We start from the raw sequence: 23,343 nt of genomic DNA on the forward strand, positions 1-23,343 counted from the left end.
CTCAATTCAATTTCAATTCAATGCAGTTTTATTTATATAGCGCCAAGTTCACAACACATGTCATCTCAAGGCACTTTACAGTTCAACCAGATCATACAGTCAAATTGATACAAAGTTTTCTATCTAAGGAAAACCAGTTGATTGCATTGACTCATTGACTCAAATACACATCCCTCAGTCATTTTTATTTGTCTAAATCACAGAATTTCATTTATTCACCATTATTGAAATTGGTAATTTTCAGCAAGTAATTTCATTAGAAATTATTTTATTGTTGGGGAATATGCTGTTTTGGAAGATATGATATTTTCTGAGCAGAACATTACTCAAATGTATGTATGTATGTATCATAGTACTTTAATAAACCTAAACAACATAATGCAAAGTATGTATTTTAAATTTAGCAGATAATTGTTTTCCAATTCTTTATTGGAAGAAGCTTTGAATAAAAAAACTGGGATATTAGCTTTTAGATTTTTTTGGAATTTGATTTGCAAATAATTGTGTTGCTATTTGTTTTTTTTGTGTTTTTCATAAGGTTTACGCTTCTTGCAGTGGATAATCGGGGCAGTCACACTGAGTCAAGCTTTGTCTCTGTACGCACATCGTGCCCAGTTGTGGATGACAGTCGAGCTGAAGGTACCTCTGCTTTCATATTTGTTTTAGTGTTCATAATCAACTTTCGGAAGATAACTAACTTGTGACATAAAAAAAATGCATAGTTACAAACAAAACAAACATAGGTATGCAAAAACATAAATTCAAAAAGATCCGAAAATAGACTTAAGTCTGAATAAACGCCTGCTTATGGAGTGCTTTTTAAATTAATCAACAGTGTACACTGTTAAAAATTGGGCAGCGCTTTGCAAAGTTGAGATGTAACTACTTCAAACAACAGATTCCCTTATAAATTAGAAATTCGGCAGCATACCAGCAACATCTGAGCTGAAGATCTCAACTAATGGGTTTATATTTGAAGCTGGATTAAGTCACAAAGGTAAGGATCCTTTAAGTTTGTGATTTATCTTTGAGACTTATCTTTGTCCAAAGCTCTAAAACTTAAAATTAGATATTTTTAAAGGAATTCCAAAATTGCAAGGAAGCTAAAGCTGGTGTGATGTGTGATTGTTTACTTATGTTGATTAACAACCTTCTAGCCCTAATTATTAACAGTCTGTGGATAATCAAGCTTCTTCTTGTTTAAGAATATTAAAGAGGCAGTAGTCCAATTGACAATAACTAAGAAACCTGAATAGACATCTCAAGTTTGTTTTTGACAAGAAACTGCTCAGTTTTCAATATATATGTGTCCTTAATAACCGCCTTTACTCAGTTCTTATGCTCTTCACCTCACACAGAAAACCTCTTTGATTCAGGCTAGCTTGCTGCTGTTGCTTGCTCTGTTATATTTGAGGCTACTTCAAATTAGTTTGACATATTTTTTGGAGTTAGGCACTGCTGTTCAAGTATACCTTTCTTACTTTGTGGTCCCGGATAAGTATGACGCTAACAGAAATAAAGCCAAAGTCTTCCATTCACCCCTGTCCTCATGGTTGTTGCTTCTCAATTCGTGACAAGGACCAGCACAAAGCCTGTCCCTTGTGTCTGTGGATCACTCTCGCTTGCAAAGCTTTGGGGGAGCCCGAAGAATGTAAGTTCTGCCGCCAGGTTCGTTGCTCTACCCTGGAGAGACGGGATACGTTTTTGGAAAAAGGTCTGGGAGAGGCTGCTCTCTCACGGTTCATTATTGCTCTCTTGGTTGGAAATCCCGGTTTTGTCCATTATTAACAAAGACAACCCTTTGTTCGATGTCCTTGTTCCTAGCTGGCCAGACCAGAGTATAGTTATAGGTTAGCTGACAATGAAGATGCTCAGTCACTGTTTCATCTGGACCTGGATCAGGGTGGCAGCAACTTGTTGGACATTGTCATAGACATTCAAGATGAGTCTGAGGACAAGTCTTCGCTGGATCAGGCTGCTGCCGCTACTGCGAAACCTCACACTCTGTCAGGGACAGAGCGGTTTACCTTGACAAACCATTGGCAGTTTAGGGGCTGTTTGGGCAGTCTCTCAACGACATACAAGAGAAATTCCAGCAGAGGAAGAAGCAGACTGAGGTGCTGTGCTGACTTATTCTGCTACCCCTGCCACACAGGCTGGAGCAAGGGCCCTCCATTGAGGCGTTGTTTTTCTCCACACAGTCACCAAAGCACAATTCCCCCACTTAAATGTTTAGACTAAAAAAACTCACTTGAGGTGTGTTAACAACTGTTCAGAGAGCAACAGCTGTTCCAAATGTTTGTTCAAATGTTTCTGTCATTTCAAGAAAGACTGCTGTTTCTATATAAAGAAAGGCCTTAAGTTAAGCCTCTTACAAACAAGACAATAATTAAAAGCTAGTAGCCTGTTAACCAAATCATCTACATATTTTTTTCATTACTGGTTAACTTTGATTAGAATAATACATTATTAATTATAATTTCCAGATATAACTATTAATAATACTAATAATCAAATCAGTTTAATTGCATATCACTGGCATGGGAAGGTTTTTGGTGTGTCACAGAGGAGAAGACCCTGTTATGACTCTTCTCTTCATCAGTGCAGTGATAACTAGGTCTTTTTTCATTTTTTGTCAAACAAAGGAACTTCTTGTAGAAATATGTTCTTATTTTAGAGCATCCCTCTTCTCATACAAATTGATTTGCAGATGTTTCATGATGGCAAGGGCAGTTTCCAAAATAGACATCAATTCCAAACCACAAATGCCATTTATGATGCCATCTTCAGTACAGGGAGTAATATTTTGGGACCATTTGTAAACACTTACATCAAACATGTCTAAACATTTTATTTGACATGTGTACCTTTGTTTGTTTTTTTAATTAGCTGATGAACAGCCTGTTTAAGTTGAAATATGGTTTTAATATTTGAATTTCTTACTCCTGGTTAAAAACATTTATAAAATTCCGCATGTTGTCTGACAACAGTGTCTAAACGTCACTTGCGCCGCTTGTTCTCTTACCCCAAAATCCCACATCCTCCGTCAACGCTCTGCCCCGCAGTGCTCCACACCTCCTGGACAAAGCAAAACCTACAACCACTGCTGTTCCTCCAGTATTGCTGCTCTCCAACAGACCAGAGTATAGTGAAAGGTTAGCCGACAATGAAGATGGTCAATCACAGTTTCATCTGGACCTGGATCAGGGAGGCAGCAACTGTTAAAAACTAACATAACTAAATGGGAAGAATAGAATCCATGTCTGAAATGTTTGAATGGAAGCTGTCCACAATTTAATTTACTGAGTTATATGACAAAGTTTGCAACTTTAAATTCCAATAAAGAAATACTTCTATGGGACCTGAAGTTTTATTTTATTTTTAACCAGACACTCATGCTATTAATAAATGAAAACACACTATATGATAAATGGTTATTTACTTTTTCTACTCCATTGAACCTTCTCTTTTCAGAAATAGCTGACAGGGTGTACAACTTGTACAACGGCTACACCAGTGGAAAAGAACAGCAGATGGCCTACAATATGTTGATGGAGATCCCCCCTCCGCTGCTCTATAGAGTCCAGCACCACTACAATTCCCATTATGAGAAGTTTGGGGACTTTGTCTGGCGTAGTGAGGATGAGCTGGGTCCCAGGTGAGAAGACATTGTGATTTCAAAACCTTTTTTTTTATTATGTAAAGCTGCTAAATAAGTAGGTTGGTAAAACTATGTATGCTGTTCAGGTATAAACAAATAGACTTGTGTTTCCCCATCTGCTCTTATTTAAGTTCTCTTTTCATATTTGATAACTATGCTGTTGGTGATCAGTTACCATCACTCTGAGGTATCTTACATGAGAAGTGAAGCTGGCTGAACCTGCTGTCAGATTCACATCGTCCATCCAATTCTCATGCCAGAAATCCCCCCCCGAACCCCCCCGCCCCGCAACACACGCACATAAAAATTGCAGGGTTGCAGTAACTCAACACATCACCATGGCAATGCCAAAACAGGGTTTGATAGCCAAGCCAAACAGTACATGTGATACTGTACTAACACTAACTAGACTTCCAGGTCCATTTCCTCTTCTTCCCAATAAAATTGTTAATTTGCAACCATAATATCTCCCCTCACATCACTTCACATATGAGCTTCTTTTGTTTTTTTTGTGTCTTCTTGACAGGCCCATCCTCATTGGAAGTTTAAACAGATAGTGAGATGTTACAACAACATAAGGACAAATAGAGGCCAAGTGATTCAAATATTTATATATTTTTAAGAATGAGATATAAACATTGATGTTATAGGGAAAAGTGTAAAATAAAAAGCATGCATGCATGCGAGTCTGAGAAGGGAGTTGCTCCAGGACTCATGATAGCAATACAAAATCTTAGGTTACAACCCAGTGTTTTGGTTTGTCCACCCCCACTGGCTGGAAGCACTCTTTTCCAGCTATAAATAATATAATAATTGAGAAATAACTTTGGTCTGTAGGAAGTTTATCCTTCTGTCTGATTGGTGTAGGGGGTGGGAGACACAAGTTGGCCAGCGGGACCTAGAATATGGACTTGTTGAATGGTGTGCATTCTGTATGTGTGTGGGCAGCATCTAGAAAGCGGAATTGGGGAAATGGGGGTTGGGATTGGGGGCTGCTTTTTGGTGAGTGAGTGTGGATTATTTACTGCCTTAAGTTGGCAGGGTTTACCCTCATTGCAGTAATTTACAAGAAGGCTTCTTTGGTGGTGCATTTTAAAAGGTAAACGAATGGCCAAGAAGAACGTAAGCAAGTCAGCACTCCTGCAAGAGCCGAGAATCCCAGGAGTCCCCCACATACAGTATGTCCACGGCTGCTGCAGTCTAAAGCCTGTTTTGTTATTTGCACATGCTGATGGTTACTGTTTTTCCTTTTTTCATATAACACCTTTCATACTTCTAAACATCATTAATTGTATTTTCTACCACATGTTCTACCACATCCTTGGAAGTCCTCCTGTAAGACATGAATTCTTACATGCCCTCTTCAGTTTTTAATCCTACGTTATGTATACTTTTTTTTATCAACAACAAATCCGTTTAGTCTGTCTTTAGGGCTTGTAATTTCTGGCGTCCCTTGATAATGAGTTTGGAATTCTGTTACTTCAGACATAGAATTAAAGGGAAATGAAAAAAGAATACCCCACCACCACCCCCCACCCGCACACACATGCACACACACATATTTCAGCAAATAAGTGAAAGGATGTCTGAACTGCTTGCTTAACTAAAGACAGATGTTGATGTCGAGCAGAGGCTGCTTTTCAAAATAATGGTATTTTGAGCTTTCTCCTTGTGCATCTAGTACTTTTTGATATCAGTATAAGCTTAAGAGTCATGACTGATGTGCATGATTTTTGTCCACAACTGTTTTATTTCAGACACTATTTTTGTTGTTTTACTTATGAGAACGAACAGTGTTTCATTAAAATTCTGTTTTTGAGGGAAATTGGCTTTCCCTTTAGAACAAACAAGGACATGTTCTGCCTGTTCTTTACATTTCATAGAACAGCATATTTCAAATCTGTTTAGTTCAATAATTAAAACAGATCTCAAGAATTTAACAAGTGGAGCTGTTTGTTTTATTAGAGGTAAAAACAGGTCAACCAGGTCTGTTCTGCAGATTTGTTTGCAGTTTTGTTAATTTTCTTCAAAAGATGAAAGCGAAAAGAGGTTTACCTGGCACACAAGTATATTTTAAGGTTCCTATTTCATTTGAAAAACTTTTTGCTTTTAGATATCAAAAAATCTCTTTGGAGTCTATGATGCAATATGCAAGTGATTCTCGGTACACTTTTTTGTCCGTGACCATTTTTCAATACAGATTCCATAGCAGTTGTTTGACATGTTGGACATTGTTTGCCCCAAACATTCAAGTGTATGTTAAAGACCTGCTGATTTATTTGCATTTTTACCAATAGCAAGAGTTTTTGTTTTAAACAAAGAGAATAAATTATTTGTTTACAGGCAATTATACATAATCAATAATACATGCTCATGACATTTTCATTCATGTACATTCCTGTAGAAAGTCCTCCTGTCCTCCACTACATCATTAAGTCAGTTTCCTGAGCCAGCAGCTCTAACTTACAGAGCTCTGGTCCACTGGGCTATAGAAAGTACCCCTCATCCTACAGTGAGAATATGGGCAAAACAATCCTCTACCTCAAAAGATCTATCCAATGTTACTCTACTGACTCTAGGCTTCAATATGTAAAATTGAGCTAGCTGCCACCTTACCTCATCCCAACCTCACCCCTAATTAACCTCCACAAGCCCTACCCCTTAGTTTGGTGCTATTTTCTAACATTTTTCTAAGAGTGAGGTTATTCTTTTACATCAGGGTGAGTTAAATATTACATATAGGAAAAGAGAAATCTAACCATGAATTAAAACATAACAAAATACTGTGTGTTTTCATTAGACATAAACCCATGATAGGTCCCTGTTTAGGCTTATTTCTTAGTTATAAGGTGTCAGAAAATAAGGAAAAGGCTTTTTTTTTTTTCATTTTTAGCCTAATCATTTTAATGTCACATGATGTTTTTTTTATATTATTTAAAATAGTTGTTAGAACTCTTCTTTCAATATTATATCTATGTTCTCCTTTTTTGCTGAAATGATTAAGTTTTTATCATGCATATTGTCTCTGCATATTATAAAATTTAAAAAATGCGTTCTTTAGAACTTCTTCTGGTTAATCATCTTCTTCCTCTTTTAATGATTATTATTTTCCAATAAGCTGTTTAGTTAATTAACGATCTACACATAAACATAGGAAAATTTGAAATATCAAAAATTCTAATCATGTATGTATAATAATGTGATATGAATATTTTTGTTCTTTTTTTTTAGAAAAGCAAACCTGGTACTTCGTAGGGTGGAGACGATCAGCGTCTTCTGCAGATCCCTTCTTCGCAGTACTCACATTCAGAGTCGCACTGACACACTGGCATATATCTACTGCCGGAGTGAAGAGGGGGGACCTCCAAACAACGTATGGCATGGTTCCTTACATGACAGGCGTGCGTTGTGCATGGAAAAGCTTCTTTCTTTACAGCGTAACACTTACAGTAACACCAAACTCCGGTGAGAAAGAAATGAAGAGATGAGCACACATCTTTTTTCTGCATAAGGACGTCGTTGATTGTTTGACCTCATGGGTATGCTTTGCAGCAACTGTCTCTCACATGACTGGTGCATTTAAATACATCAGGAGAGTCCTAAAAAAACTCAGAATTCACTGGTGGTCTCGTTAAACCTACCAAAAACTTATTTTTGTCTGGCGTACTTTTATAAGAAGTCAGAAATTAAGGAAAAGGCAATGGAGGGGACATGCTTTTTAGCTAAAGAATGCCAGTGAATCTGCAGAACAATGGAAAACTGCTGGATACACATGTAAAATTGAAAGTAATTTAAAAGCATAAAAAAAAGGTTGGCGTAAACCCTTGAATGTAAGAGCATAGTTCATTTTTGGTGCTTACCTTGGACACTGAAAAACAAAATATATAATGATTCTGTAACTTATTTGCCTTTGTTACTTTCATTAAAAAGGAAAAGCTGACTTGTATGAAAGCCATGTAAAATATTTATTTTTTTTATTTCACATTAAGAATCATGATGATTTGCAGGAGGAATTCACAATCGTGTGAGTATGCAGATATTTATTATTAAACTTTAATAGATTATTTTAGGCTTGCAGTTGAACATTTTGAAGCAGGAGAAAATTATGCATAGAAAGGTTATTGGTATAAAAACAAAGACATTCTGAGATTGTTATATTAGATTATATTATAGGAACAACATTGTCATTTTTTTATTTCAAACCACATGTTTTTAGATAGTGACTGTGTCAGAGGATCTTCATCAAGATTTTTGTTATGATAATGATCACAAATCTCCATATACAGTTTCCATCAGATGCAGGTAATTATTACTCAACATTAATACAATAAAGCTACTGAAGTCTTATGTATGTAACTGAAGCTTCAGTAGTTTGAAGTGCTTGAACTGATTAACTACCCTCCTCTTGGTAGCCACCGCTTCTGCCATGCTGTGCCTATAAGAGGATAACCTGAGGTGTGTGTAGAAATACCTAATGCTTTGCAACAAATATATATATATATATATATATATATATATATATATATATATATATATTTGTTGCATCATATCCTAAAATTATGTGGACATGAAGCCAGTTAGGCAGTGACGAGGAACAACCCTACAAACTCTAAATATCTGTAGCCACATTAAGTAACTACCCTGAGGATTATGGGAAGATTTTATAATTTGGGTGGTGCTATGTCAGCTGTTTGGCATCTAGATGGAAGGAGATACCATGGCTTGAGTAGCTGCAGAAGGTGACCAAAAACCGTATCCTCTAAAATGGTATTTCTACAGTCATCCTGATTCACACATTCAGTATTATTTTAGTGTTAATTTTTGGCTCTATGTTGTCTCTTGTGATTCTGTTATTGTCTTTAGGGTTTCCTCTTTGAATGTTGCTTTATCTACCAAGATTTAAAGAAGGTTTGATGGATGATGGCTACGTACAGTAGCTCTTTCAACACCACCTCATGAAAACAAAGTCTGTTTTATTTAATATTTTTTTCAAAAGACAGACATACCAGCAAAGGCTTAAAATCAGTTTTCCTCTTCCCTAATTGATACCCCTACTTCATTGTCTCTCTGTTCTGTCCCACTATGATTTGGTTCCTAAAAGAAAAAGGACCAAAACTGCAAGAAACTAGCTATGGAATCAAATGATCTGCAACAATAAATAACCATAATTCTATCATTCCATCACAGCATTTTACAGCAGCTAACAAACTTTATAGATTACTGCTTTTTTGGTAAAGATGAAGTAAAACAGTTACCCTTTAATAAACACTGACAGTTTAACACATTTCAATGATACTGCAATCATTGTTCCAGATTACCATGCTAGATTTTCTTATACACCACTTGGAATCACACCGAGAATTTTACTCATATCTTTGCTTTTTTTTTTAAAGAAATATACATAAATGTTTGTTAAATTGCATAATATGCTGCAAACACAGTGGTACATCTAAATTAGTATGAATATACTGATTACTTTTTAAACATTGGATGATTCGCCCTAAATAAAAACAAGTAGTATAATAAGTGATATTAATGAAATATCCAGGAAAGCGTAAATGGTCCTGGACCTGGGGGGTTGCAAAGTTTCAGTGATTGTATTGTTGTCATATGTTGCTTTTTCTCTTATTAAGTTACATGACATATCTTGATAGCCATGTATATTCTGTTGATGCAAACAATGCCTTTTACAACATCATTATTTATGTAGGAATTGTAATAATAAACTATTGTATTGTACATTTTCAACTGTAAATAATTCAATATATATGTATCATTATGTGGTTCTGTCTTTTTCTGAGGAATGTGGAGTATTAAAAAGTTAAAGCAAAAGCAGACTTTTGTTCTTTATATAAAAAAATCTAATATTTTCATTTTAAAAGTTGGTCATACTTGAATGGTTGTTGATATTTGATCATCATAAAGGGTCAAATAAACCTTTTTTTGAGCAACCAAATAAAATTCTTAAAAAACCTTTACTTTTCTGTCTTTTTTTTTTCTCTTTTAAGCCTTTCAATTGTTTTTTTTCTGTTTTTAGCAATATAAATGTCAAGTCAATACATTTCAACCAGTGAATGCACATCAGGACACATTTCTAAGAGCCTCCTAAACAATGGAAACAGTAAAACCAAGAGTACATAGATAATGGCCATTACTTTATATATAGGTAATGTTATGGTTGTTCAATGTTGACAAGAAAATTATAGCGCAATGATTTTTCAATTTTTCTTTGAAAATATTTAATGAATCTCCAAACATCTTAAAGCTGATCCTCTAGCTTTGGCCTAGCTCAATAGGATATTAAGGTGATTTTTATCAAATAAGCTTAATAACTAGTACACAAAAGTCTTCATCATCACAGCACTAACATTAAGTCTGCATATGTGTCCAGACTAAGATAACCTGATTAGATGTATTTTTGGTCTGTCTATGGCTACGTTCACACTGCAGGTCTTGATGCTCGATAGTGATTTTTTATTTATTCAAATAAAATATGATTTTTTTTTTTTTGCTAAAGTAGTTCAAACTACTATTTAATTTCAAACATCATCAGACTGCAGTCTATTGGCCAATAAAGTAAGAAGTGGGTTGCATTTGCCTGCACTGCTATTTTAGCGTATATCACTTGCAGCACAATGGACATAAAGAACTTGAACAAAGGTAACAGCTTGTGGATTTCTTAGTTTTCTTGAGCTTCAACTTAAACTTTTTTTTTTTCATTAAGTGCTACTTATAGCTAGGTTTTTACTTCTGTCTATTTGGCAGGTAGAGAAAGAAGAGAAGCGTCTTTGCGAAAGCGCTTCTCTTCTTTCCGCTTGTTTGCATTTTTTATTCTTAACTTTTAATCTATAAGCCTACACTGCAAGAAAAGTTGGACTGGAACTTTTTGAGATGAAATCACTTTTTTGAGGGACACTTTGAAAAAACAAGCACCAGAAACATTACATTCAAAAACATATACATACAGTTAAATCAATTTAGAGTTCAACCTTTCAGTCAAGCCCCTACTTAGAATAGTTTTAAAAGCACTCAGGTGAATATGATCATGAAGCTTTATTGAATTCTGAATATTATTCAATGCCAGAGGGGCAATGAATAAAACGAGCAAAGACTCTTGGCCAGATTGAATTCCATTCAGTTCATTTATTTAGTACAAATTCCCAAGACATGTCATCTCAAGGCACTTTACTGAGACAATTTGAACAGATCGTACAGTCAGAGTCGTTTTGGTGTGGCCTTGCCAGTCTCGAGACTTAAACCCAATAGAAAATCTCTGGAGGGAGCTTAAGTCCATATTTCTCAGAGACAGCCGAGAAACTTTGCTGATCTACAGAACTGCATGGAGGAATGGGCCAAAATCCATGCTGCAGTGTGTGAGAAACTGGTGAAAACTACAGGAAAGGTTGACCTCTAGAATTGCAAACAAGAGCTACTGTACTGAATATTAACACTGATTTCACAGGTGTTCAAATACTTATTTGCAGCAGGAACATGGAAGTAAATTATTAAAAAAGTCATGCATTATACTCATATACATATAACCTTTGAGAACTTTCAGTGATCTGAATTTATTTTATACAGGCCCTTTTCTTAGCAGCGGTTAGTTTGACTTTCCAATGGGAATTTTCTACCTGAGCTAAATCTGTTCAGTATTCACTTTTGTTAGAATACTGCCTAACCATACATTAGCCATTACCTTCACTACCTTTGTTCAAAAGGTCTTTACCATACAGTGATCTCAAACACTGCAAACAATTGAAATCTAAGTAAGTCAATTTTTCTTAATATAAGTGCATTTTTCTTGAATTGAGCAGGTATGTGAGACACTTTGCCAATGGAATGAGACAAATTCTGTTAAAATGAGGAAGGGGGAGTGTTGACCTAGTTGGTTAGAGCGGTGTGCTTATGCTCTGAGAAGGTTGCAAGTACCTGGTTTGAATCTCAATGCCTCCGCAAGACCCTTATCCACCAATCACTCCCCGGGCGCCACACAATGGCAGCCCACTGATCCCCAAGGGGATAAAGTAAATGCAGAAGTAAATTTCTCCAATGTGAGATCAATTAAGTTTTATTATTATAAAAATAAGAGAAAAAAAACAACAACCCTAGTCTCTCATTTGAAGTTCATAATATAGGGATAACAATACATTGGCAGATCATCTTCTTTATCTACCCATATTAAGAATAAATATACTTATTCTAAGAAAATTTTACTCAGTTTTAGATTGTTTTTTTTCTGCCCATTTTGATCAGCTTATGTAAGTTATGCAAACACCCAGCCTCCAGAAGAATTGTGATCTGGTCTTTAGGTATAGAGAATATAAGTTATGAAATATCAACCAAAAACATGCTGGAATACAAGTAATAAGGAAAATATGGCACAGATGAGAATTACTTTTAGCCAACGTAAAATTAGATCTAAAGTTGATTTCCTGTTTTAGCTAATTTGCTACATAATCTTGGGGCACAAAATATTTACATTTAGATGGAGAGGAGGGAAATCAGTCACTAAACTAACATCCATCCATCCCATACAAATAACTATAATTTATATAATTAACTGAAGGTGGCTTTGCCTCTGCATGTGAGCTGCTGGGAAGCATTTACTTTTTCCACCTCGCTCAACAAACTATTCTTTCAACCTCAGATCCAGTTTCTTTTTCAGTCATGCAACATTAACTGCACTTTAAAAATCAGTAGCTTGATATGCATTCTCACAAATTAGGTCATTATGGTCAATGATGTGCTAGAACCAGCCCTCACATTTTCATGCCACTCTATCAATGTGGCGTTAGTTTTCTTTGTTTTTGTTTGTTTGCTACATCAGGAATTATTAAATGTGACTAACAGTGAAAGACTAATTTTAACTACTTGATAACAATTATAATAAATATTATCATTATAATAACACTTGTTATTCTTGGAAACACCAAGTAACCGAAGTGGGCAGAATAACCCACAATGTTAAAGCTTGTTAACTTGGTGATTTTAAAGGTTTCCAAAGAAAAATCTTTTGTATTAAAGTAGCAATCATTCTCTTGAGTAAAAGTTAAAAGCTGTCATCAAGAAAATATTATAGTGGATGCGGAAAAATGTTTGGTCATATATTGTAAAATCTTGGTAATTTATACAATATAATTGAGCTTTAGCTGGTTGGCGTTATCCCATTTTCATCATTAGGACTGCTTGGCTTTCAGTTAGCCATTTGGAGAAGGTCCCATTCATTTGTTACACTAGCCAGTTATGGAGAGAAATCAGTTTCTTCATCCTGTAGATGTAGAATATATCCAGGTCTGGTGCTGTCAAGTTCCTCTTACTTGAGAGTCTTTGTTGGATGTCTGCCATAGTGATATTTACTGGGCTTTGTTCAGGGAGATTAGTGTGGTCTCCTGTTATATATATATTACCACTGTGCTTTATTGTTACAGTATGTGATGCTTCAATCTCCAACCCTGATTACCTGGTGAAGTGGTACTGTAAAAAGCTTTTGTTCTTTTTGTAATGTTGTATGAAATGTTGGGTAAGACTTCTGCACCTCCACCAATGTACTTTAATTTGTCTGTAATAGTTTTATTTTTAGATTTCTTTTTTTAAATAACAATTCAAAATCAATATATATATATATAAATTATAATTTAGTAAATTTGTATTTATCATTACTGTTTTCAGTTTTCTGTTATTTGAATTACTAGTGTGAATTTATCGTTTTCTTTATTGGGAGGGTATGTAAACTTTCAAGCAAACTTTTGATTTAGAATCAAATACATGTCAGAGTATTTACTGAGCATTTCAAATAAGCTATGATTAATTTGTGATTACTTAATATCTTGAATTTTAAATTTAATGCACAGTTCCTTTTTCAAAACTTCTAGTTAATTAATTTTGTAAAATATTTAGTTTTTAGACACATAATTAACACATCTAGTACCTCATCTTTTTTCCCTTTTGCTTGCTAAAAATATAAAAAGTGGTGTATTAATAGTGGCATCTATTTCTTTTAATGGCAATCTAATGAAAAGAAGGGAAATGTCAATTACTTTTAACCCTACACCTTAACAAAGTCTGCAAGATAAAAAGTTGGCAAAACACTTCTCCATAATAGATTTTCAAAATCTCTGTTAGTTGGCTTACACCACTGGCCTAACACCCTTTAATTTCAAAGATGCACAACTTGGCGTTTAAAAATATGTTAAGCAGTGTCTGAAATTTTCTGAGAAAGCTTCAGTTTTATTGCTGCTACAACTGTCTTTTTTCATTTAGAATATGTATTTTAAAAAGAACTGCTTAAAAATTGCTCTTTGCATTTTTTTACAATTTGCACCCTAATTGTAAAAATATTACCACAATACACAATACTCCCATATAAATCATAGCCTCGAGGCCTTAGGGTGACCTTCAAGGCAGACACAACATTTGCTTGAGCCAAGGCCAACCCCTCCAGCAGAAAAATAAACTTGGCCTGAAACCCTAGTTGGTTCTCAGAAGGTAAGCTGCTGTTTGATCCCATGGCATACTCTCTATCTGTTCTATAATCGTGTGTTGGTTCTGGTTAGAACATGATAAAGCAAAAGAGCTGCTTTTTCCTCTTCCTTACCAAGGTTTTTATTGAAAGTTAGAACAGATATTCAAAACTTCATATGGGGTCAGTAATCTCTGTGCTCAGTGACACATTGACATAACTGTTGAAGGAGTCCTAACCTGGAAATTTCATGTTAAAATGTGTTTGTTGTTGTTCGGCTTCAGTTAAAACCTGCCAGAAGATCTGAAGTGTAAAAGCGGCTTTGCCATTACACCCATTTCTTTTCCACCAATTGGAGACTCACTTTAGATTAGCTGGCAAGTGTTGCTGCCTCTGGACCTTTTTTTTCATATTATGTAAGAGACTAGTAAACAATTGTTAAAGAACCATTGCAAACTGCTAACTTTGCTCATGCCACAACCACATGAACACTCATGCACAAAAGTCAAATTCTGTGCCTTCCGTTGGTATTAAAAAGGGTACTAAAAGAGGTCACAAAGAGCTACATTTAATTATTTTTTCTCAGTAACTGAACATGTAAAAGCACCTAAACAAAATATATGCCATAAAAACTGCTGACCGCAAATTAAAGAGAATTGATCCTTAAGGGGCGTAGAGACTTAAAAACTTTACTACCTTTACTGTGGCTGTGTCTGAACATCCGCCCTAACCCCTTAATCCCTCAATCACTACATAGGTGGGGACTACAGTATATAGTGGACTTCATAGTGAACTCAGTTAACTTACCTTTTAGACACTTTTCGCTCCCCATTGGGCACATAACTCCACCTCTCTGCACGGTGTCTGTGCCACTTTTGTTATTTGTTGCCGTTGTCGGGTAGTGACAGCACTCCACTGTGACTACAAATCCCATGATGTTTTGCAAGCAGAGCTTTCCTCACAAAGCATTTCATAATATATCTGTTCGTCTAGTGACCATGGATGATCACTACTTTTCAAGGTGCATTATAGGATATTTCAAGTCCACTACTTTTTCATCCACTAGATGTTCGGACACTCATCTAAAATGGCTTAATCACTATTTTGTAATTAGGGTGGACATTCAGACACCACCTGAGTTTTTAAATCAGTTGCATAAACATAGGGATATACAATAGGACTTAATGATTTACAAAAAAAGGGGTGAAGAACATCAGTTATGTAAAAGAAATACAAGCTTGATTGAAAGAATGGGTTTAAACAAAACTCCTAGGATCCAATGATGACTTCTGATTATTTTTTATTGACAACAAATAAATAGTATATGACTCAACAGATATATTTCATGGTTTATACATCTGACAACAGTGCTTACACTAGGTCATTATGAACAAATAAATGCTGACAGCAAGTGGTGTGCTAAGGCATCACTAGTTTTTTTTGTTAACTTTTTTTTCCTTGCAGTTGATACTTTGATACTACATTTCACGGATTTCTTTATGTTATATTTATGATAAAATCAATCCAAGAGCTAGTCTCAAAAAGTTAGTACATTTTTTTTTGGAATACAATTAGATAATATCAATATTTACATCTTAAAATATGTTTGTTGAGCAGTTGGGTATGGAGCATTACAGTAATACCACTAGATATTCACGAAATATGCAAATACATTTTTTTGTATTTTTTTTTTCCATGTGAAAAACAAAAAACTATACTTCAACTTTTATTAAATTTCTCGCAGGAGGATAAGAACAAAGACATTAAAGGGCTAAGCTATAACCAAAGGCTTGTGAGAGGTACTCCATGTGTTACAGCACACAAAGAAAACACCATGACCCTTCAAAGATTAGATCAGAAACATTACAGCTTGACATGCCGCAGTTTTTCTCCTTTTTTTTTTTTTTTTTGATGAATTGGACACAAACATCTGAAATATGTAGACAAGAAAAATAAAAGATCTTTCATTTCAACTACAGGAGCAAATCTTGGAGGTGAACATGGAGGTGTCAAAGCCTGTCAGGCAAGAAAACCGATTTAGTTTTCTATGGTGTGATAAGCATAGACTGCAGGTGAAAAGAAATGTGTTCCCTCATCTTAACTTCAAATGGCTTTGTGAGCTAGGCAAACATCCCCTCTCATTTTCACAGGGCCAGCTCGACCCTGGCTGCCCCACAAAGGCATACCTGACGATGACAGATGAGGCTGTGTGTCAAGTTAGAGGGGAGATGGAGGTAAGTGAAGGTGGGAGTCCTACAGTGGAATGGCTGCCATCCGCAGCAGAAACTCTGACTCACTGGCCTTTCAGTCTTACCAGTCAGGCCCCCTGCTCTTTGCCCGTGGACAACCTACACACTTACACACCTGGACAAACAGCCCAACAGGCCAGGAGAAGCAGACCAACCTTAAATACCTTTCCTTCTCTCTCCTTCACTGGAAACCTACTCTCTACCTTTACCCCATCTCCGACAACTCATACTTGGATGTCAACTAACTTCTAGTACATTGTTTTTCCCTTATATGTTAAGCCAGTTTTCTCTTGTCCTCTAATAGTAATATTGTGTTTATAATAAGCAATGATCCATTTTATTGTAAATTTGGATTTCTTATAAGTACTCCTTGTACATATGGCTTTTGTGTGCATTGTTTTTAAAAGAAAGACAAAAATAAACATAATTCTGGCTTTAAATGAAAAAATATATAATTTCCAAGGCAATATCAACTCCAAATTATCCCCATTGACCTAAGCTGTTTCATAATGTTGGGCCAAACTAATCAGATCAATGCCTAAAAGCAACAATCACAACATAAACAGAGAGACAAAATGACTCACAACATATACTGTGCTGATTAATAAAGGAATGTAAAAAATAATTTAACTGGAACTTAAATATAACTTAAAAAGTATAACACTCTCAATAAATAGTTGCACTATTTACACCATTCTTATGAGACTCAAAATTTCACTAAAATACCAAAACTATAGAAGCAGCAAACTTTACAGGCATGAGGTACAGCAAAGCGATCATGTGATGTCTACAGTAGAGAGGAGATGTCCTCATTTGATGCACAAATGTATTCTCCCCCGCTCATGACTGTTTTTGTAAGCTGGCTTATTGGTAACTTCTCCAATTTTAGGAATTTTCTTTATATTTTCAAGTTAATTAATATTCTTATGAATTCTTTTGTGTCAGTTGCAATTGGCTGTTTTGGTATCTATATAGTGACAACATAAAATTATATTACATCATTAAGATATAATTATGCAGAAGAGACAAATGATAATGTCAATACAAGTGTATAACTATTTACATTGTTTGAGAGTGATTCATTTAAACTATTTGGATTACTTTTCTATGACCTCTAGCAGATGAACCATGGCACTGCATGTGGTGCGACTCTACGTGAGTCACTAACCACTAGTATGAAATGATGTGTGAGGCAGCAGAATCTAAAATACAAACATTACATCTTGAATACATAAAGTTACCAGGAATATATAGTTTTCATATAAAGTTTATAAATGTAATCACCGAAGATCCTGTAGCCTTAAATGTCCTCACAAATACTCATGTTTTGCAAAAGTTACAATCTTTCAACAATCCTTTTTGTTGGGGGAATTTATTGTGTTTTTTTTTTTTGTTTTTTTTCTGCTTCTTTCTAATTTTCCTTTTGGACCTTAGGCGCAATGCAAACACCAAGGGAACACACATGTTGTAGCCTTTGCAGTCTAGTTTGACTTAAATAACTCATCCCTTGAGGAGAGCGTTGCTGTATATCTAGGTGCTTTTCATAGACTAAATGGATATATGCTTCAATGCTTCAAAATACCCCATTTGGTTTCCAGAGTAGCATAGCAATATGTCATCTGCATAAAATAGCATACAAGCCACGTGAAAACAAAACTAATAGAAAAACAAACTGCATTGTAAGGGGTCAAATTGCTAAATACTATGCAGTTTGCCTTAGACAGCCATTCATTTAATAGCAGCTTCTAAAAGATTTTTTGAAAGATATGCATTTTTCACTACTGAGTAGAAAGTGCAATAATTGAGGTCATCTAAAAAGAATGCTGATTAAATATGGCATATTCCAAAAAATATTCATGTTGTGGAAAATATCTTTGCTCTTTTCATGTTCTTGTATTCTTTTAGGTCTCCACAATTAACGGCTGTGAAATAACACGAAGGATGATGTTCACAGGAAGAATTTTAAATACCATATATGAGTCAGAGAGAGACCATGGATGAAGTGAAATGATAGTTATTATATATGCTAAATATCTCTTTGATTGTGGTTGACATGAAAAAATAGAAGTAAAGTATTAGACCGAGATGCAGAGCGAACTACTACATCGATTGTTGCATGAAAACTCAGTTTGTATGTGTCAGGAAAATTGAGTAACAAAATAGAAATCTATTATAGCAGCTATATTGTTTAACAAAGTTACTTTATGCGAACAGACACATACAGAAAAACGCTGTATAGAAGTGCACTTTGTACTGAAGATGTAGTGGAATTAGTAAATGACCTAAAACAAACCCAGCACTTTGTCTTACAGAGCGTTTAGCATACTGTGGCCGGAAATTATGTGCTGACATAAACATCCAAATGTCATTTTTACATTTACTAACTACCCAGCGACAGAAGAAAGTCTGTGAAATTAAAGCCTGCAGGTCGGTTGGGTAGGATGTTAAGATTTGGGCTGGGCAGACAGTCTATCCAACCTTTTATCCCTGTATTTCTGTGTGAATGTGGTGTGCAGCACTAAGATCAGGGAAGCTACAAGCATTAAACAAGCATTTTCTACATTCTGAAAAGGACCGGAGTGGATTTACTTTCTGCTTTTTTCAGTTTAACGTGGTTCTTGAGGTAACAAAGGTTTAAACTAGTTCCATAAGGGAGGAGTTTTGACTGAAAATAATTCACCCCAAACCCTAAGTGAGGTCATAGACAACATTCTTTAAGTCATAATCAAGGTATATACTGTAGTTATTAGCAGGGGCAGCTGCATAAGATGAGGGGTGCCAAGTGAGGTTCTGGATTTTTTGAAGTTGTTAGTACATTTCATATGTGATGCTGTCATCATGTTTTCTTTTGTAATACAAGATGACAGAGTTGTGTAACCACATGTTAGAATGATTGAATACTATTAGGGAGGACTATTAGCATCAAAGAAGACAAAACTGCCTAAGTCTAATATTTATCATGGATTAGAATGAAAAGCCACGTTAACATTTCAAATGCAGATTTCTTTTGTGTAACATTTTCCAAGACTGTGGTTTCTATAATTGACTATTTAGAATTTTTGCATATTGCAATTAGCCTTTTATATGTTTAATTTGTGACTTAAAACAATATGACTGTCGTATGATTCCAAGATCCAACCCATATTTACGGTGTTTGAGAATTCATTCAAATCACTGGTCAGTATATTATCATATCAGCACTACCCCGAGCCAGCATCAACGCAATCTCACACTTGTTTTGATATACCTTTGGTTCAATCATGTGATTGTAATGAGGTAACTAAAATCATTATTAAAGCCAGCACAAAAGTCACCAAAAGGCATGCTACCTAGACTTGGTTACACTTTTTTTTTTTATTTTGGCTGAGATATTGAAAAGGTCTCTTTTCTGTATTTTAATACTATATATATATATTTACGGCTTGTATTGCACAGTTTACTTTTTGTATTGCAGCAAAAAAAAAAAAAAAAAAAAAATTCAATGGAGTCTCATTCTTGTTCGTTATCTTCCTTTCATAAGGAGATGGAAGCCGGTTGGGATTGCAGTACAGATGAAGAGGTATGCTTTTATTAGCAGCATGTACAGGAAACTGTGAGCCAAGATGAGGATGAAGAGGGTTGGTTTGGCAATTCTGGTTGTGTTGAGTTAGAGAAAGGGTCCCGGAGCAGCGAGTGATGATCCCTGCTCAAGCTGGTCACCCAACAGTACGGACATGATTTCGATTAAGGTTCTCTGAAGCATTAGGATCACGACAGGAGCACTCATTCCCTATGTCGCAGGAGATTGGGAATGGTATTACCTAAGTAGAAGAAAAACAAAATTACATTTAGTTGTCAACCTTAACCCAAAAGCAACATTTTCAAAACACATATTTGCATATTATGTTGAATTCTAAAAAACTAGGGTTTTCACAGCACTAGTGGCTGACAGCAGTAGGCTGACAAGAAAGGGGGTATGAGAGAAGGGGAGAGCCATGCGGCAAGGGACCACAGACTGGATTTGAACCCAGGTTGGCCGCGTCAAGGACTAAGGCCGCTAAACATGGGTCGTACGCACGACCAGGGAGGCTCATCAGAACCGGTAAGAACAAAAATGGAGCCTTAAACAATTGGCAATCGAGCAAAAGGCATGAGCCCGGACTGGATTTTAACCTTCCACTAGGACAGTGTCCCTACACATAGACTCAGAGCAAATACACACAAGCAAATTTAAAGATTTTTTTGTAAAAAAATATATTTAAAAAAATCTTGTATTATCCTTGCAATTATGCACCACTCTTGTGTTGGTCTATCTTATTGCTACTTCTGCAATGCACCTTTAAAGTGTAGGACCCAACCAAGAACTAAAATCAAAAAAGAGATCAAAAGTATGCACCTGACTTGCAATAGTATAACACCTGTTAGGCAGAAGAAGTTTATCTGAACGTAGTAGGTGAGTGTTCAGTATGTCATGCAATGTGAAAAGTAGATTCCCCTAAACAACTAACAAACAACTCCATAGTAAATTAAAAGCAGGAGAGTTTGCGGTTCTGTTGCTCAAAGAGGATCTGTTATGTCATAACACTGGGGCATCAAAGCATTTTATCTTCAATTTTCTGATAGTTTTGTACATAAGGTCCTTGCAATAAAAGTAGTGCAATCAATGGTTGTTGCCCCTGGCTTTGACGTAGTTGGATAACGTTGGCAGTGCGTCATCGGCACCAGCTGCTGCTGCCTTGTCTACTCGTTCACCTCTCAAGGGGTTGGCTTAAGCTGTTTGGGTACACAAAATGTGTCCCCCGTCTCCAGGCCAAACAGGAAGCACGTGCTCTCCGAGTCATGTCAGGCAGGCGGGCAGCATACCAAGGACATGTTTGTATTTGTATCGTAGTGGCTTATACTGAAAGGAGCTGAGAATCTGCAGTCAGACTTGCTTGATCTCATTGGGCAGAAATAGTATTTCTCTGTTTTTCTTTTTTGGAGAAATGGTCGCATCAGACATTGTAAGTCAAATAAAAATACAAGCCAGTGAAGGCAGACATTAGATGATACCATACCTTTAGCTCAAAACAGCTTTTACTTTAGTGCAATAAATAAAAACTTTCTATATTGACTGACTTTTTCAAAGTTACATTTCTATGAATACTGTATGATGTAGCTAATACAGAACTACTTAGATTATGCTGATAAGCTTTGTCTCAAAATTAAAAAATACACTGCAGGCTAAATATTAGCTTAGAATTGGATTAGATGGGTAACTGCAAAGTATAACAGAAATAAATATGTAAATATGTATATATTTTTGCCAACTAATAAGGAGCTAAAAGCATCCATTAACTATCCCACATATAATATACTCTTGAAGGAGATGAAGCACTGATATTGTTTTAGTGAAGGAAAATATTAGTAAAAAACATACATCTAGCTTTGTACTTTACTATGCCTAGATACCCAGAGGGGCTTTACATCTATTATTTCTCTTACAATTATACATACTTTGATACAGAGGGCCTGTATTAAAACATGTATAAAGCCTGTTTGAGTACCAAAAACATGCAGTCCAATGCTCAACACAAAACTCAGGATGCTAGAAAAATAACTTATTACAGAATTTATTTACAGAATACAGAATTTGCAGCAGCCAACCAAACTTTTTAATCCACAATAACAAGCTATAAAGTACTGAAACATAAAAAATAAAATAAAATGTGACTATTCATTTAAATTAAACTAAAGGATAATAAAGCTTGATGTTTTTTCCATGAGTTTCAGCTTTTATTATTTAAATCTGAATGATGAAACTGAATCACATTTATCCTCATCCAATGCTGTAACACACCTAAAAATGATAGAACTATCCTCAATCAAATGTAAACTGTATATTTTTCTTTTTTTAAGTCATAGAGAAGTGTGTCAGGCTGTACTTCAAGGAGAATAAAATCCAGGTTTATCCTTAAAGAGACAATTTCATTCTAACAACAAAAAAAAAAGGATAGAAAATCAGAGGATCGATTCTAAACCAGTCAGATGTGATGATTAATGAAGTGGACAAGGTGTAGAAAAAAACACATGTCCAAAGGTAGCTGCGTAAAGGCGTTTGGAATTTTGCAAAAATGGCAGCCATGGCACTGCTTGGAGTACATTGACAGTGGGAGGGGGTGGGGTGTTCCGAGATACTGCAAGTAAAAGACCAGCTTGTTAGCGGGTTTTGATGTTCCAAATAATAAAAAATGCTTCATCTATAAATCAACATTTTTTGTTGTCTTTGATTAATATTTACATTTGTTTGATGTTCCGAAACACATCAGTGTGACACATCAACAAAACACTAAAATTTGGAAGGAGCAAATAATTTTCACACTACTGTGACCCTGGATTGACATTGTGCTTTTCCCATAGGGCCAGTGACGAAGGCTCGCCTTGCAAATAGGGTATAAAATAACTTGTTTGTGTGGGAGAGGTGTCTCTAATGGAATAGCCAGGTTGCCTGGGCCCAGACTCCTCGGGGAAACGAGGTCTACATGGGACTACTTTACAAGCTAAAGGCCGGACACACTTCAGAAACAGCTGTCAACTGCATGAACAGCATTTCCTCTGTGTCATTTTGTAGCCAAGAACACAGAGTTCCTCATACCCACCTGACTGAGTTTTATTACAATGTCTCTGTTTTACACTTTTACCTCTTTTCAATTCCCTTCATATGTTTGCTTTGTTTTATTACCGTCCTACCTTCAGAGAGTATCCCCTTTGTATTCCAATTTAGTTTCCCACTTTTCAGTCCAAAGCCATTTCAGCTTATCTTTTCATGCAGGTAATGATGGTGGGTGGCAGATTTGAAATACTTTCCTTTGACCTTGACCTCTAGGGTGATTGGTCCAGGTGCTGCATCTGGACCTGACTTAAGATTCTTTCAGGGTGGCTGGGAAACTGGACTGCCTGGCCTGTGAGTCTGGGGACATTCCTGCTGCCCTGTGTCCCGGTGTTAAAAAGGAGGA

At 35.8% G+C, this 23,343-nt stretch overlaps 2 protein-coding genes across 3 annotated transcripts in view; one reads left to right on the forward strand and one right to left on the reverse strand.

The window, feature by feature from the left end:
- The window catches only part of astn2 (astrotactin 2), a 398,940-nt gene extending 390,798 nt beyond the window's left edge, over positions 1-8,142 (forward strand). The window contains exons 21-23 of the mRNA XM_015392541.1: positions 539-639; positions 3,475-3,658; positions 6,893-8,142. Coding sequence (XP_015248027.1) covers positions 539-639; positions 3,475-3,658; positions 6,893-7,130 — 523 coding nt within the window. The 3' untranslated portion in view covers positions 7,131-8,142. The remainder of the gene's footprint in view (positions 1-538; positions 640-3,474; positions 3,659-6,892) is intronic.
- An 8,588-nt stretch (positions 8,143-16,730) lies between these two features.
- pappa (pregnancy-associated plasma protein A, pappalysin 1) overlaps positions 16,731-23,343 on the reverse strand; it is a 121,795-nt gene continuing 115,182 nt past the window's right edge. For both annotated transcript variants that reach the window (XM_015392666.1, XM_015392676.1), the window contains exon 22: positions 16,731-20,169. In XM_015392666.1, coding sequence (XP_015248152.1) covers positions 20,065-20,169 — 105 coding nt within the window. In that variant the 3' untranslated portion in view covers positions 16,731-20,064. The remainder of the gene's footprint in view (positions 20,170-23,343) is intronic.

This window comes from Cyprinodon variegatus, unplaced genomic scaffold (genome assembly GCF_000732505.1).
Source record: "Cyprinodon variegatus isolate N-32 unplaced genomic scaffold, C_variegatus-1.0 Scaffold23, whole genome shotgun sequence".
Lineage (NCBI taxonomy): Eukaryota > Metazoa > Chordata > Actinopteri > Cyprinodontiformes > Cyprinodontidae > Cyprinodon > Cyprinodon variegatus.